We start from the raw sequence: 15,032 nt of genomic DNA on the forward strand, positions 1-15,032 counted from the left end.
GACATGAATACCATTCAATTTTTGAGTTTTCTAAAATATTTCAAGAAACTCAAAGCCCACATGGTGGGTAAGAGCGGCTGTGAAATGTGGAACAATAATTATTAAACAATCAAAATCAGACAACTGAACAGAAAAAAGGTAAAGGGTCTTAAATCTCACATGCTGTGAGACATTTGCCAACCAGGTAACCGTTACACTAGCCGTTGGATTTGAAAAATAACATAAACAACACACCTTTGGTTTCAATGGACAAATATCCCTTCACTCTATCTGCTCACACCTCCGCCATTGTTAATCGCTCTTTCTTCAGGAAGCAGGAGGAGCTGTTTGATTTACATCTTGGGTTTGTGTTTGTTTCCTCGGATAAATAGAAGAAATGGTTATATCTGATGAGAGCAAGCCTAGTTCAGGGTTGTTGAACAGTCAAGTCTACATGGTAAGTTTATTAAAACGAGGATAATTCGCAGCTGGGATGTGGTTTCTTGGATTTAAATCAGCTTAGAAAGTCCAGATTTTCTTTAATGTTGGATGTATTTTAATGTTCTTGGAAAAACAAAAGGTGTGGCAGAAATGGGCAGGAGGAAGTTTGGAGTTGAAATCCGACCCAACAGAAGAGCTCTAAGCGTGCTTAATCAGAATTTAAGCGGAGTTAATCCAAACCCTTGTGTGATTAACAAGCGAGGATTGCCTGAGTAAAGATTCTAGCTCAAAAAACTCAAAAGATTTTGTCCCCTTTTTTACGTGCTTTTGCATTCTTGAAGTTTTTTGGCTGATACAATGAATTTTTGGTCATATTCTGACTTTTAGAATTAATGGGGTTCGTGATAAGAATGCTCAAGTTCCAGCTCATAGGCCAATAACAAGGTTCTTGCCCTTCATTTCAAATTATTTCCCCTTTTTGGAATAAAGTTTCTTCTCTCCGTTTGAATTGTTTTCCCAAAAGCACTATACTCAACATTTTGCTGATGTATAAACTTCATGGTTTGTGAAGGAAATATGCTTCACAAATGACCTTCTCGCACAAACATTTCCCAGAGGTGACGACAAATTATGGTTAAGCTTGTAGAAAATTTCTCAGTAGTCATATGAATTTCTGCACCCCATCTCCCAAAATTGTAGATTTCGAAGGTTTGATATATTCTTACATTGAACAGGAATCAAAGAAGCCAAAGACATCAGCAAATGAGTTAACTGTATGGGAGGATATCTCCCTAACAGATTCAGAGGATCAATTAGGAGCTGCTAAAGACCAGCCAGTGCCCATGTTTTACGGATTCGAAATAACTGAAAACCACCAAACAGTATGTGCAATTTTTACCACTTTTTTCTCTTTCTTGAAAATTATTGGTCGAGTTTAAGATTTTAGATCTAACATCTCTCAGAAGGAGGTTGAAATGGAGGACATATTTGAAGACACTATCTTAGACATAGACGGCTGTGATTCAAAGGATCCACTTGCAATGATCGAGTATGTCGAAGATTTATATGTCTACTACAAGAAAATTGAGGTAAGAAACACCAACTATGCTAGTAGGAAATAACCAAATACCAATGTTTAAAATGGTTTATTGCTTCAGAGTTCTTGCTGTGTTTTGCCTGGATACATGGCGCAACAATTTGATATCAACGAAAAAATGAGGTCCATTCTCATAGACTGGCTTATAGAGGTTAGCAAGCACGAGATGTTCACTGTCTTAATAAGTTGTGAACTGTATAATCTTCGACTTATCTGAGCCATTTTTGTTCTTGGTTGTGGCATAACAGGTACACCACAAATTCGAACTTAGAGACGAGACATTGTTTCTCACAGTAAATTTGATTGATAGATTCTTAGAAAAGAAATCGGTGGTCAGGAAAAAGCTTCAGCTTGTTGGCCTGGTTGCACTGCTTTTAGCATGCAAATATGAGGAAGTTTCTGTACCAGTTGTGGATGACTTGATCTTTATTTCGGACAAAGCTTATACGAGGAATGAGATTATTGAAATGGTAACTGTGTCATATTCTGAAAAACTAGCATTAATTTGTATTCATTGATCGCAGTTCTTGAGTCTATAATCCAAAGTTTCGTTTTTCAATAATGTGCAGGAAAGATTGATGCTCAACACTTTGCAGTTTAACATGTCTGTCCCAACTGCATATGTTTTCCTTGAAAAGATTCCTAAAGGCAGCCCAATCGGATAGAAAGGTCAGAATTCTCATTTCCACGTGAAATGAATTTACCAAAAAGAAACTAATATTTTTCCTCGTGTCCTTGTAACAGCTTGAGACACTCTCCTTCTTCTTGATTGAGCTGTGTCTGGTGGAATATGAAATGCTCAAGTATCCACCATCTTTCATGGCTGCTGCTGCAACGTATACTGCCCAAGCTTCCCTTTACGGTATCGGACAATGGAACAAGACCTGCCAACATCACACCGGCTACTCAGAAGGTCAACTAATGTAAGTCGTTTATCCATAAGCAATATCGAATACTTTTTATCGTCATCATTCTAGCTCAATTGAACTCCGTGGTTATCATTCTTCTTCTGCAGGGAATGCTCGAGAATAATGGTTGGTTTTCATCAGCTCGCGGGGACCAGGAAAACTCACCGGTGTGCACCGGAAGTACAACACGTCAAAGTTTGGTTATGCAGCAAGATGGGAGCCTGCACATTTTCTTGTGCAAACTCCAAGCCCACAATAGGCAGAGAGGCATGTACAGTTGGCTGATAACTTTATATGACTTCTGTAATTGTAATAGTCACAAAATAAGTTGTAGATTCAACAACTTAATCATTTCAAGTTTACGAATCAATGAATTAATTGCTAATTACATTGTACACTTTCATTTGATTATGGTCTAATCTAATAAGGTAGTTGTTTCTTGTCATTGTCCTGTTCCATTTTTTGATTCATGTCCATCTTTGGAAGTGATGAGTTTATGTATACATAACCCTGTATAATAAATGTCTGAGTCCTTAGTAGTTCGACTTTGTTACATCGTTTATTAGTATTTGTTAACATTTGCAAAACAAAAGAAGGAAAACATGAATTTAATATTTTATCACGAGATTTTTGCTCGAAATATAAAATTTAATGGAAAAAAAACTTTAATTTCTACTAGAACTTAACGATACTAGGAGTTAAATCAAACCACAACTAAAATCTAGGACGAAATCCTAATTCAAAATAACTACTACTTGGGGATGTAATACACAGGAGTGCCTGCGTTTTCTTTGTAACGGTTTATAACACTCGTATAATCATTTCTTTTCCTCGGATAATAAGTTTTCTTGTTTCTGAATTCTGAGTTCGGACTCCACCAATTGCAGCACGAACAAAATTTATGAACCTTGGCCTTTGAGTATGCTCGAACATAACCAGCCACGACCGTAATATCGTCGGATTTTCCTCCGCTGTATTCCAATCCCGCCGCTTGAGCCGCCACGCCATACGGGCTTTTACAACTTCTATCCGAAGATTTTTCCAGCGCCGCCTTAGCCAAACTTTCTGCCAGGAGGTTTGGTTGAATATCGTTTTGTTCTAAAGAAACCTTCACAATCGCCTCGATTTCTTCCGGAAACAAATTATCAAACAACCCATCAGTGCCGGCGATTATGACGTCTCCGGCCTCCACCTGCACCTGCAACTCTTCCGCTAGTCCAGGGCCAACGCCGGTTGTTTTTCCCATCAGATATGGACAATCGAACGCCTTATGCTGCACCGGAGACGTGTAAACTACATTCCCTCCTCTGATCACCATGAATCCAGAGTCACCCACGTTCACCGCTTTGAGAAGATTTTCGTCGAGTGCGATGATACAAACAGTGCAGGCACCCGTCGACCAGGAGTTCGAGAACGCATCTTTAAGGTCATATTTCGGGTTTAAAGATGCGACAGGATAGCGGCGTATCTTGACCTTCTCCGCAACTTTGCCCATCAGTTCTCTAGCGTATTTACCTCCATCGATACCATCGGCCACCCCTATTACCTGCACCACTTCGTCGATAAAGTGCGAGTCGTCCCCGAGGGGATTGTCGGGGTCGTTCTTGGGTATATAGTAAGATCCGGCGATCATCTGCACGTCTACTGAAGCAGCACCTTCACTAGTTGTCGACATTTTTTTGATCAAGCAGCGAATAATATCAAACGTATGCAAATATTTTTGTATGTACGGGGATACAGTATATATAGAGAGAGAAGAGTGATTAAAATCCTTAACCTGATCGAACAAGGATTCTGGTTTGTAATGTTTCAGTTTTTTGAAACACGCTGTTGATCATATATCTATTATCTATTATTATTATTATAAAAATATGAGTTTCATTGTTTATTTATTAAATTATCATCGTGTAATTTGTGTTAATTATTAGATATATGTATATTTTGTATTTTGATAATTATTTATGATATATAATTAATGTGGAGTGTTTGTCCCTATATATTCTTCATCTACTACTATCTTTATCTTTATCTTTGATTACAAATACAAGCAAATCAAACTGCATTGGATAAGAGATATTCATGGATTTAGGGATTGGATAAAACAAATTATTTATCACTATATGAATCATTGGATTAATGTGTTTGTTATATACACCCGCGTAAATGTGCATAATTTTCTTATTTTTCTTTTTGATTATTTTGTTTTGCAAGTTAGACGTATATCTAAATTATTGAAGAAAACATGATAAGATTTTTTAAAGTTATTGAAAGACAAGGTAACGAGAGATTGATGGACTATTAATGAATAATTTATATTTCTCTAACTCAAATTTTTTTTTCATTATTGTAAATTGTTTGTGTGTGTCAAAAAGATAGAGCTGAAAACTTATTCAAGTAGGAGTTTAGTTAATTACAGGAAAATATATGTCTAAACATAAATAAAACTTTAGATAACCAAACAAGAAACATCACAAGTTTCATTTCAGATTAGACAAATTAGTTTCTAGGAACAATAATGTGTTGTCATTGGTGTTGAAAGATGTGGATAAACCAAGTGAGACTTCAAAAATACAAGAAAATATAAAATAAAGTAAGATCTGAAGTGTGAACGACTCAAATAAACAAATTATGAAGTTCATAAGAAAAAACAAGGCAAGTATTAAAGAAATTAACTTTAAATCCGATAATGAAAAAGAAACATTGAAATCAGATATGATTATGTTATTGCTGATTTTAATCGAACAAAAAATCATGAATTTTTTTTATAAAAAAACCGAAAAAATATTGAATGATTCAAAAATTAAACAAGGAAAATATTGAAGAAATCAAATCATGGTTGTTTGAAATGATAGATAAACTGTGAAATAATATTTGTTATTGAAACATTTGTGAAAAATTACGTGTCTACATTGACTTACAAATTTACGACTAATATTCATAGTCCACAAATTCGTTACTCACGTGCGTTTCACGTACTTTGCCACTAGTATATTTGAAATAGCAAACTTGGAAACTTTTTTGTAACCAACTAGATAAATATTAATTTTCAAAAATTTGTTTTGTCATAATATTTCGGCAACACTAGATATTTTGTGAGACAGTATTATCCGTGAAACGGGTTGACCTGATATGTAGATATCATAAAAATAATATTTTTGACATAAAATTATATTTTTTCATGAGTTGGGTTGGGTCGAAAATCTGTCACAAAATTGACTCGTGTGAAAATCTTACAAGAGTTTTTGTGTTTTGAAATTTGAATTATGCTTGATGTCGTTTCAAATATTTTTTTAAATATTTTTGCCCTAAATTTGTATTTTTAAGATGATTGAAAATATGGAGATATTATATTGTTTAAAGAATGAAGATTTTCTGATATTTTATGTCAAATGATGTAAAACTAATTAGTTTTCTAAATTACACATGTCGGGAGAGTTTTTTGCTTTTATATGTATATATATTATATTAAGGTGTGGCGTATTAAACCATATCATATAAATGCTGATATTGATATCAACTCGACAAACTTCACTTTTAAATATTAAAGCATGTATACATATTAATTTCTTTTTAAAAAATTAATAATACATAGAAATTGTCATGTGAGACGATCGCACAAATTTATATTCGTTATATAAATTGACATGATCTATATTTAAAAAAATTACTTTTGACATTAAAAATAATATTATATTAAACATATGTTTCACAAAATTGAATATGAGACGATCTAATAAGATTTTTCTGTAACATTCACATGATTTTATAATTTAAGAAATCTAAATTTCATATGTGAAGCATATATTTACCGCTTTCATATTGTGAGACGTTCTCACACATCTTTGTTCGTGAGACGAGTCAACTTTGACCATATTTATAATAAAAAGACATAAAAAATAATAATTTTTATGGATAACCAAATAGAAAATACGTCTTATAAAATCGATAAATGAGAATGTCTCACAATAAATTTTTTTTATATCATATCATTAGTATACAAGAAAGTCATATTATTAAGATTAAAAATTATTATTATTATAGGCGGCTCTTGGTTAATTAAATGTGACCGATTAAAATATACTTTTTGTGTGTATATATATAAAAATATTGATAGCCACAAAAATTTATTATGTTGGAAATATAAAACTACCTTTTGTATTTATTTTGCATAAATTATTAAATTACTTACGAATAATTCTGAAACTATATATTCAGAAATTTAAATATGTTTTATAATTTAATTTCTAAATATAGAAAAATAAAAAGATATACATACAACAAAAATAAATATACATGTATGTCGTAGCGATCAAACACATGCCAGACGCTAAGGCAGAGATCTCCCCCTTCTGTTCATTTGACCAGTGCAAAAGAGCAAACTTAGAAAATGGCCGCCGCCGCCTCCTCTTCGACCACCCCTCTTCTACGGCTAAAACCCACAACAACCCAAATCTCAGCCTTCCCTGCCACCTCCTCTCGTCCATCAACCCGCGCTCAAAAAACTATTTCCATCCACTGCTCATCTACCACCATGCAAACCGCGGCACCCACCGCATCAGCCACCGATCGCGTCTTCAACTTTGCAGCTGGACCCGCCATTCTCCCGGAAAACGTCCTCCTCAAGGCTCAGTCGGAGCTCTATAACTGGCGTGGTTCCGGCATGTCGGTCATGGAGATGAGCCACCGCGGCAAAGAATTCCTCTCCATTATCCAAAAGGCAGAGTCAGATCTCCGAACCCTTCTTAATATTCCGTCGAATTACCAGGTCCTCTTCCTCCAAGGCGGCGCTACCACCCAGTTCGCTGCCATACCGCTCAATATCTGCCATCCCGATGACGTCGTGGACTACGTCGTCACGGGATCCTGGGGCGACAAAGCTTTTAAAGAAGCCGCCAAGTACTGCAAATCCAAATCCATTTGGAGTGGAAAATCTGATAAATACATCAAGATCCCCAGCTTCGAAACACTTGAACAGACACCAGGAGCCAAGTATTTGCACATATGCGCCAACGAAACCATTCACGGGGTTGAATTCAAGGATTACCCGACTCCTGCTAACGAAAATGAGGTTCTTGTTGCTGATATGTCGTCAAATTTTTGCTCGAAGCCCGTGGATGTCAGTAAATTTGGGTTGATCTACGCTGGGGCCCAGAAAAATGTTGGTCCATCCGGGGTCACCATTGTGATCATAAGGTCGGATTTGATCGGAAATGCTCAATCAACTACTCCTGTGATGCTTGACTACAAGATCCACGCGGATAATGCCTCATTGTACAATACCCCACCATGCTACGGGATTTATATGTGCGGGCTCGTGTTTGAGCACCTTGTCGCACAAGGTGGATTGATTGAAGTGGAGAAGAAAAATGTGAAGAAGGGAAAGATTTTGTACGACGCCATTAATGGCAGCAACGGATTTTATAGGTGTCCTGTGGTGGAGAGCGGGAGATCGCTGATGAATGTTCCATTTACATTGGCGAAGCCGGAGTTGGAGGCGGAGTTTATAAAGGAAGCTGCGAAAGAGAAAATGGTGCAGCTCAAGGGGCACAGATCGGTTGGTGGAATAAGAGCTTCCATATACAATGCCATGCCTGTGGCTGGAGTTGAGAAGTTGGTCGCTTTCATGAAGGATTTTCAGGCCAGGCACGATGGTTAAAATTGGGTATTGTTGCTTCTTTTTCTCAAGTCTTGACATATTGTAGCATTGTTTTGATTTTGCAGTCTCATTTGCGCCTATAATCTTTCGTTTATCTGAAATTTTGTTGAACTAGTGAAATTTAATGGTAATAATAAACAGTATTAAATTGTTGATTGAGATTTGTCAGAAGTTTTAGTTTTTCTTTGTGATCTGTATGAAGAATGAGAAGTTTATTGCTTTAAGTATTATTTTTGAGTGTTTTTATTATGGATCATTCTAATAGTAATGATCAGTGTCACTACGGATATTTTGCCCGTATAGATTACCTTTTCGCTATGAAAGTTATCATAGAGATCTTTTTTTATTACAACTTGGGGGGTTACTTCTCACTATGGTCTGTCCACGATATGGAGAGGGTTGTGTCACTTCACCACCCAGCAATTTCTTATTTGACATCTGGTCACCCTTTAAAATGAACAACAAAGAGAATGATTGTTAATTTGTTACATGCAGTGGCTAAGTAATTGTTGGGTTCTATGAGCAGCTTGGGATAATAAGCAAAGGATTGGATCATAGATTTGCATTCCTGTTCTTCTGCCAGCTTAAAAAGCCTATAGATCCCAGTTACTGTTATGAGCAGAAGGGTTTCTGCGGTAGGAAAATGTTAGTCGGCAGAGAGCATGAATCATCACCAGAGACTGATGGAGCATGAACTTTGCAAGCTGTTGACCGATAATATCAACCAGTAGTCTACTAGCGCAATCTTGTGTTTCATCTTTTTATTTACTATTACTATGTCTAAGGTGTGCTAGAAAGAGACGGTGAATGTTAAAAGGGTGTCTTGCATTGGGTTTATGGTTTAGAGACATACTGATTGGGCACCTTTGCTGGTGTCAATGCGCTAGGGTTGAGCTTATGTTAGTCTACAAGCGATCTGCTGCATTTCATTTCATTTTTCATTTTACCTTGCATTTAATCTTTATCAAAAGCGTATCAAGCTTTGCGCCTGATGGTCAAGAGACAAAAGTGTATCAGGGATCTGCAACTTAGCTGGTGTCGATGTGCATGGGTTCAACTTTTGTGGGCATTTAATAATTATGTTCGGCTGATCTGCAAGAAGCATTAGTAAAAAACATAGGTGGATACTTGATAATGAAATCTGGATATTGGACGATGGGGCTGATCCCAAGCTGCCTGGGGGAGTTGGTGACCCTTGAATGGCCTTACTGACTTGTTGATCACCATGATCCGAGGGTGCCAACATGTTAATAGCCGCGATGCAAGGGTTGAGATGTTCTGGGGATCTGCTTCTTGCCCTGGAGGACAGGGTAGAGAGGCAAAAGTTAGTGCGGCAGAACCACTTCCATCGCTAACTCCACCCGGAAAGGCACTTCTTATGGTTACATTTAGATATCTATATTTCACAAGTTCAAGATTTGAGGTTGCCAGTATGAATTGACAGGGAGGATCTGAAAACATAGTATTTAGATTAAATCATTTGATTGAGCCCAATCTTATAACTTTTTGGGCGAAAAAATCATGTAGCATGTTTGAATTTAAAGTTCAAATAGGAGAGATTTACTTCATCCAATCGAACTTTAAAAGCTCGAATTCATTATTGGATAAAATTAGTCAGACTCGATTCGAATCTGAAATTTATTCAAACATACTTCTGCTTGATATTTTCGAATGCAAATTGAGCAACATTTGAATCGGTTCTTAAAATTTTCAAGTGGGCTCAATTGGTTTGCCCATTAAATTGTAAATATCATGTACAATGGCTTCGACATGAACTTTAATTTTTACTCAAAATTTTACGTGAGATCGTCTCATGGTTTAATTTTGTGATAGAAATTTTTCACCCAACTAAACTAATGTAAAATATCACCTTTTATGTCTAAAGTATTATTTTTCATTTTCAACATATATCTGATCGATCTGTCACACACACACACACACATATATAAAACGTCTCATAAGATACTTACTATAATTATTATTATTTGGATAAAACGGTGTTCGGGAATTTCTTAGGGGTGTCGATTCGGGTGGGTCGGGTGGGTCAGGTCGGGTTGAGCAATAATAATATTCAAAAATTGCTCAATCCGAATCCAACTCGAACCCGAGTCAACCTGAAAACTCTCAATCCGAATCTGAGCCCGATCAACCATCAACCCGTACAACCCGATTTTGAAATTTTTAAAGAAAATTAAATAAAATTCAAAAAATAATAATAATAATATTTTAATTTAAACACATAATAACAAAAGCTCGCTCATATATATGATTTAAATTTGAAAGTCTAATCACAGAAAAATAAAGTATATTTACTAAATCAAATAAACAATTATTTAAAAAATAAAAAATGTTCAAAATAAATATTAAATTATTAAATTTATGATATAAATATACAATAAATATTTTTTCAGACATAAAATATATAAAAAATGAAGGCAATATTTACTAATTATATATATATATATATATATATATATATTTTAAACAAATTAAATTTTTGGGTCAACCCGAACCCAACACGATCATTTTTGTCGGGTCAATTATCGGGTACAACTCGATCTAACCCGAACCCGAAAATCTCAAACTTAAACCTTATTTTTTCGGGTTGAATCGTGTCGGGTTGGTAGATCGTGTTTGACACCCCTAGAATTTCTTATCTATATCACTAGGACTTAGACATAAACTTTACATTTTTTTAATTCCTTTTGATAAAATTTATTCCGATTGTTAGTGGGAGAATTATAATTCTAGTTCTGATATTTTTAATTTTTCTACTAAAATATGTTGGTCCCAAATACCTTTTTTTTTTTCAAAAAAAAAAATATATGTCATTTATTTTGAAATATATAAAGATTTAAAATATGCTAGTCAGCTTAAACAACATTTTATATTTATTTTTTTTTCTACAAATAATTATTATTGTGAAATGGCAACTTTATAAAATTCTATTAATTGGCGTATCATGTCGATTAGCAAGAGAATACGTGCAAATCGTAGTTAAATAAATAATTGGAGGGAAGTACGTTCTCACAAATCTAAGTTAGATTAGTCAATTTGATCTATATTAAAGTAAAAAATAATATTATCGACATAAAAATTTAATATTTTTATATAATTATATCAGATAACAGATATGTATCACAAAATTGATATGTGAGACGATCTTATAATTTCAATAACTTCAAAATTTTATAAATTTCTTTTTTATGAATCCATATACATGATTGTCATTTTTTTGAAATTTTTATTTTTCACAAAAACTTTTAAAAAAATCAACAAATTTTTATGAAACGATCTCATAACAGTTGAAATAAACTTTTAGCTGTGAATCCATATGCATGAATGCTATTTTTTTTTTAAATTTATATTATTATTTTTATTTTTCACGAAAAAAAGCCTTCCTTTTTCTTCTATTTTATCTATCTTTGTGACATCGGAATGGAAGGCAAGAAGCCATGGCGTCAGCAGCACTACCAATCCAAACCCCTAAAAGCTTGTTGTGTTTCCCCCATAACTCCCCGCTATCGCTTTCCATTCGTCGTAATCTCTGTTGTATTTCTCCGCGTTACTCGGTACTTCCGATAAAGTGCTTCAAGTCCCTTCATTTCTCCTCCCAACATGTAAGCGAAGTCGCTTCCGATGTAGCAGAGGACGAGGAGGAAACCGCCATAGGCGACTGTCTTGTATTTGAAGAAGGAATTTTCGATGACCCATTTATTCAAAACACTGGGAATTTCACGAATGGCGACGCACATTCGGGTACGGAGAAAAATAAAGAGTTGGAGCCTGAAAACCTGATTCCGGAAAATTGGATGGATATTCAAAGGGAGATTAACATCACGAAGAAGGAGAGGAGAAAGCTCTCGCAGCAATTGGAATACGGTAGGTCGGTGGAGAAGAGAAGGGAAGCCCTCAGGCCTATTGATTCGGAGGTCTATGAGAAGTTTAAGAACGAGAAACTCCAGCAGTTGAAACCAGTTGTGCTCGATAAACCGGAACCAAAATATTTCAGAGATCATAATGAGCAGAAGGGTGATGATAGAAGAAGTGAAGAGGAGATTACAGGTAGCAGAGTGAGCCCAAAGAACCCGAGACTGGCTGTGTATGGAAAAGGATTGGATGATATTTCCGAGCTTTTCAATAGCGAGAGCTATGACCCTGCCAATTCTAAAAAATCTGAAGGTGTATTTAATTATTGAATTCCCAATTTAGGTTGTTTGCTGGTGAATGTGTTTGAATTATGAGGATGATGCTGTTTCCAATCTAGGGGTAGTCTGCAAATTCAAATTTTCGAGCAATTTGTTGGTGTTAGGATTTCAGTGTCTTTTGATATAATCGCGAGGAGGAGGCTGACATAAAATTCTAGAACTTTTTCCTTGCAGTAGAGTTGGAATCGAAAAAGTTGTTCTTTTCCAAGATTTTCAAAGTTTGCAGGCGACTCAGAATACTATTTGTTGCTGGAATGAAGATAGACCATAAAAGATAAATATTATCTGTTCACACAGAATATTATGTAATTCAACATTCTTGAAATCATGTCCTCTTGCCCTTGATGATATGTTGATATTTCACTCCAAGAATGTAAGATGTAATCTTCATGGGGTTGAGGGGAAAGGGGCGGGGATGAATATACAATATGTACTGCTTGTTACGTATATTGTTTCTCATTCTTTGTTTTCCTTTTACTTTATTTCAATCTTTTAAACCTTTGATATCATATAGTCATTTGATAGGTACTCGCAGATTGTTCTCAAAGGAAGAGAAATTATTGTTGAATAAGCGATTTCCTAATTTGGCAAGCGCTACCTCGGTGAGTTCCTTTCTTATCTTGCTGTCATCACCAGTTGGAAAGAATGCTTAGTTATGGGATTTCCCCTTCTCAAAAATTTAACTAATAAAGCGACTTATTCAAAATTGGTTTTTGTGTTTTCTTTTCAAACAATGTGGAGCAATAGAATTCTAATTCTGATGTAAAAATCATTTTCTCAGGGAAAATGGCATCCTCTACATACCCTCACGGCTTCTGGAGAATTTTACCTCGTGAATTCTTTGTTAAAGCACAACATTGATATAAATGCTCAGGACAAGGTGAACTAGCTGACATCTATCAATCATATATTTTTGTTACCTAAAATTTGATAGCGGCTGTTTTCTAATTTTGGAGTTTCTTTCATCTTTTGATCTGAAATCCATTTTGTGGTATCATGATATTTTTCACAGGATGGATTGACTGCAATTCACAAAGCAATACTTAGCAAAAAGCAGGCGATTTTTAATTTTCTTTTGAGGGAATCCATAAATCCCTTCATTCGTGACAAAGTAAGTGTAAGCTTATTCGGGTTTTGTACAATTCATTTTCCCGGACATTTATATGCGTTATGGTTTTCTTCATCCTGTTACTTTGATAATGTCTGCTTATATTGACGTTGAAAGTGTCTTTCTTAGAAAAAAAAAAAAGAACTATCTTAGGCAGCAGGGAAAAGAAAGCTTAAGTTCCAGTTACCCTAACTTCTGGTAAGTATGTAATGGAGGTATCTCCAAATGAAATATGAGACAGGAAATGAACTCCAAATTTCTAGTTTAGGCATCATAACATACATCAAGTCAATGCTGGATCCTTTGCTTTCACACTGTGGCTGCAAATGGTTGTTCCGCACCGACAAAACAACGCGGTTGCAAGATCAATTGTTTGTTCTTGCGAGAGGAACTTCCTCCCCTTCTGTACAAGACATTCTTTAACTGTTTTGCTAGAGGAATACCCTCTCTTCCACACCACGTGTTTTATATGAGTTCTCTTGCTATTGGTCCTCACAATTTTTTGGCCCATGACAGGTGGGTGCCACCTTATTGCACTATGCTGTCTTCGCTGCTTCAAGTCAGATGATAAAAATTCTATTGTTGTACAATGTAGATATAAACCTTCAAGACAACGTAAGTTTAATAATCTTGATTGAAGCAACCTAATTTGGTGCATGTTTCCTGGTACATATTACTCTACTTATTTTTTATTTTCAGGACGGGTGGACACCACTACATCTTGCTGTGCAATCCCGTAGGACAGATATAGTGAAGCTTTTGTTGATAAAAAAAGCTGATAAAACTTTAACAAACCGGGTAAAGGTTTGCTACTTGTATTGAAATTTTAAAATTCATTACATCACAGCATGCTTCATGCATCAATTTCATGTTAAATCCATTATCTAATGAAATTTCGACTTCGTTATGAAGTCTGTATTGCATCTTAGGATTTTTTTATTAGACATGAAAGAATAGCCATCAACTACCAATTCTTTTGCTACATTTATGATTTAAAATTAAAATTTTGAGCAGCCAATGGCCATCTTGCAGTCGCAATTTTTCAAAATGGTCCTCATATTTTCTTTGCGTTGGATATTTTTCCAGGATGGATTGACCCCACTGGATCTTTGCCTCTATTCTGGCAGAGATATAAGAACATACGAACTTATCAAATTAATCAAGCAACGTCCATAGCTTTCATTGATCAAATACTATGATGTGGAGGCGCACCTTATGTCAATAGTACTGCTATGCGATCCATATTCTTCTTTAAGTGCTCCTACCTAGTGGTTGAATTACTCAGCCGTCTTTTTTTTTTAAGGTTATAGTACCAAAAAAATAATGAAGGAATCTCATTTTTCCATGATCCAGTGTATTTTTCTCGAGCTCCATGGTACAAAATTTGTGTTTTCTTCATATTTCATCTGTGTACGGATAGAACATGTTTGGAGTAACACCAGGACACATTTTATTTGATCAGAGATACACTATATTTGATGAGCTGATGATATTATAATCAGACGACGATATGCATATATCTGTCCGTTACCGCATAGATGAACGTTGGTCTATATACGAATGGACAAGAAATTCGGAGTGTTTCACATTCCACATATATGATACCGGGGGCTGTCGCAAGCCTAATCTTAAAATA

The 15,032-nt window shown here is 35.4% G+C and overlaps 4 protein-coding genes across 4 annotated transcripts; 3 read left to right on the forward strand and 1 right to left on the reverse strand.

The window, feature by feature from the left end:
- The first annotated feature begins 452 nt into the window (after positions 1 to 452).
- On the forward strand, positions 453 to 2,869 carry LOC142538055 (G2/mitotic-specific cyclin-2-like). The gene is given in 12 exon segments (XM_075643497.1): positions 453 to 692; positions 808 to 864; positions 992 to 1,037; positions 1,155 to 1,301; positions 1,383 to 1,508; positions 1,578 to 1,667; positions 1,765 to 1,986; positions 2,086 to 2,151; positions 2,153 to 2,185; positions 2,261 to 2,439; positions 2,532 to 2,577; positions 2,579 to 2,869. Coding segments are annotated over 12 exon segments (1,281 nt in total). The 5' UTR covers positions 453 to 528; the 3' UTR covers positions 2,684 to 2,869.
- Positions 2,870 to 3,175: 306 nt separating this feature from the next.
- Positions 3,176 to 4,099, reverse strand: LOC142537852 (putative protein phosphatase 2C 55). The gene has a single exon (XM_075643336.1). It carries the CDS (start codon positions 4,097 to 4,099, stop codon positions 3,176 to 3,178), a length of 924 nt encoding a protein of 307 aa, XP_075499451.1.
- Positions 4,100 to 6,723: 2,624 nt separating this feature from the next.
- Positions 6,724 to 8,235, forward strand: LOC142536849 (phosphoserine aminotransferase 2, chloroplastic-like). The gene has a single exon (XM_075642230.1). The coding sequence runs from the start codon at positions 6,812 to 6,814 to the stop codon at positions 8,078 to 8,080; it is 1,269 nt and encodes a 422-aa protein (XP_075498345.1). The 5' UTR covers positions 6,724 to 6,811; the 3' UTR covers positions 8,081 to 8,235.
- Positions 8,236 to 11,493: 3,258 nt separating this feature from the next.
- Positions 11,494 to 14,870, forward strand: LOC142536850 (ankyrin repeat domain-containing protein, chloroplastic). Its single transcript, XM_075642231.1, has 7 exons — positions 11,494 to 12,262; positions 12,814 to 12,890; positions 13,070 to 13,168; positions 13,301 to 13,399; positions 13,913 to 14,011; positions 14,096 to 14,194; positions 14,483 to 14,870. Exons 1-7 carry the CDS (start codon positions 11,536 to 11,538, stop codon positions 14,570 to 14,572), a joined length of 1,290 nt encoding a protein of 429 aa, XP_075498346.1. The 5' UTR covers positions 11,494 to 11,535; the 3' UTR covers positions 14,573 to 14,870.
- Positions 14,871 to 15,032: the final 162 nt, after the last annotated feature.

This window comes from Primulina tabacum, chromosome 2, assembly GCF_025594145.1.
Source record: "Primulina tabacum isolate GXHZ01 chromosome 2, ASM2559414v2, whole genome shotgun sequence".
In the NCBI taxonomy this organism is placed as follows: Eukaryota; Viridiplantae; Streptophyta; class Magnoliopsida; order Lamiales; family Gesneriaceae; genus Primulina; species Primulina tabacum.

What these genes read in the sequence shown, in the direction of transcription:
- LOC142537852 (XM_075643336.1), bottom strand. Translation starts at nt 4,099, where the DNA reads ATGTCGACAACTAGTGAAGGTGCTGCTTCAGTAGACGTGCAGATGATC.
- LOC142536849 (XM_075642230.1), top strand. Translation starts at nt 6,812, where the DNA reads ATGGCCGCCGCCGCCTCCTCTTCGACCACCCCTCTTCTACGGCTAAAA.
- LOC142536850 (XM_075642231.1), top strand. Translation starts at nt 11,536, where the DNA reads ATGGCGTCAGCAGCACTACCAATCCAAACCCCTAAAAGCTTGTTGTGT. An exon ending in CAATTCTAAAAAATCTGAAG is followed by an intron (nt 12,263 to 12,813) that starts GTGTATTTAATT and finishes GTCATTTGATAG; the next exon opens with GTACTCGCAGATTGTTCTCA. An exon ending in ATCCCTTCATTCGTGACAAA is followed by an intron (nt 13,400 to 13,912) that starts GTAAGTGTAAGC and finishes GGCCCATGACAG; the next exon opens with GTGGGTGCCACCTTATTGCA.